Genomic DNA, 1,266 nt, shown 5'->3' on the forward strand with positions numbered 1-1,266 from the left:
TCATAAGGCTTTCACTGGCCATTTGTTTAGAAGTATATTGCCGGGTCCTTCTTCCTAGTCTGTTGTGTGTAGTAGAAACCATTTGTCCACTGCAGTAGTATTAGATCATTTGGAGGCAACAGCATGCTGTTTTTAAGGTGTTTTATGTGAACTAGTTTGAAAGTTAAGTTAAAATGGATTGACTTTACTTGGTGAACATATTAATTTTGCTCACCTCTTCCCCCTCTCACCATAACTGGCACTATCCTTAGACTGTATATAACTCATTTGGAAATGACTAGTTTAATGCTTCATGTTCATGATAGATAAACTATCTTGAATTACATAATGTTTTGTAACGCATATGTATCCAAAATTAGACCCAAACTCTGAGCATTGAGAATTCCTTATACAGCACTGTGTAGGTACTCAAAAAAAAATCCGTTGAATGAATGTATAAATAAGGAAGAGCTGTCATTCAGAGATACAAACCAGTTAGAAGACTGGAAATGAAAGAAAGCATGTGTAGCTTCTTAAATTGTTCAGATAACCTTTTTTCCATATGTGAGAACATATGCTTTATAAACTTTCACGTGGGCATATATAAAAACATCTTTTTAACCTCAGTTTTAATTGAAAGTAAATAGAAGGTATAAATTCTGGATAAGGTAATTCTCCTCACAAAAAATTAAATCATAATACATGCAATGTATTACATTATCCTTCCTTGCTTGAAACATAAAACTGTACAGGGAAATTAAGGAGGGGGATATTCCGCATCCAGACACATCTACAGAATAAAAAAGTACCATAGTTATTTGAAGTCTCAATTAACTCTTCTTATTTCTATAGGCATGTTTGCAACAGTAGCTGGAATATCCCAGCGTGCCCCTGTGCACTGGTCAGAGAACGTGATCGGAGCAGCCGTTTGCTTTCCGTATGTCATAGCTCTTGATGATGAATTCATCACAGTTCACAGCATGTTGGATCAGCAGCAAAAGCAGACCCTGCCTTTTAAGGAAGGCCACATTCTACAGGATTTTGAAGGTACTGGTATAGAAAGACATTATAACAAAATTTAGTTATCAAGCTTTTTATGATAATATTAGGTTGTACCACATGAAATGTCGGTTTTTTGAAGGGAAAGTAAAAACATTATAAAATGAGAGGAAACAGATTTATTTAATCAAAATATGCTCCATTATATTCAATTACAGAGGAGCCCTGGTAGCGCAGTGGTGCAAGCACTTAGCTGCTAACCCAAAAGGTCCGCAGTTCAAACCCACC

General features: G+C 35.9%; 1 protein-coding gene across 2 annotated transcripts in view; it reads left to right on the forward strand.

The window, feature by feature from the left end:
• Positions 1-1,266, forward strand: part of TGFBRAP1 (transforming growth factor beta receptor associated protein 1) — a 45,211-nt gene that overhangs the window by 5,282 nt on the left and 38,663 nt on the right. For both annotated transcript variants that reach the window (XM_004369302.2, XM_023733825.1), the window contains exon 2: positions 832-1,026. In XM_004369302.2, the coding sequence (XP_004369359.1) occupies positions 832-1,026 (195 nt within the window). The remainder of the gene's footprint in view (positions 1-831; positions 1,027-1,266) is intronic.

The sequence above is a fragment of the Trichechus manatus genome, unplaced genomic scaffold (assembly GCF_000243295.1).
Source record: "Trichechus manatus latirostris isolate Lorelei unplaced genomic scaffold, TriManLat1.0 scaffold00004, whole genome shotgun sequence".
NCBI lineage: Eukaryota > Metazoa > Chordata > Mammalia > Sirenia > Trichechidae > Trichechus > Trichechus manatus.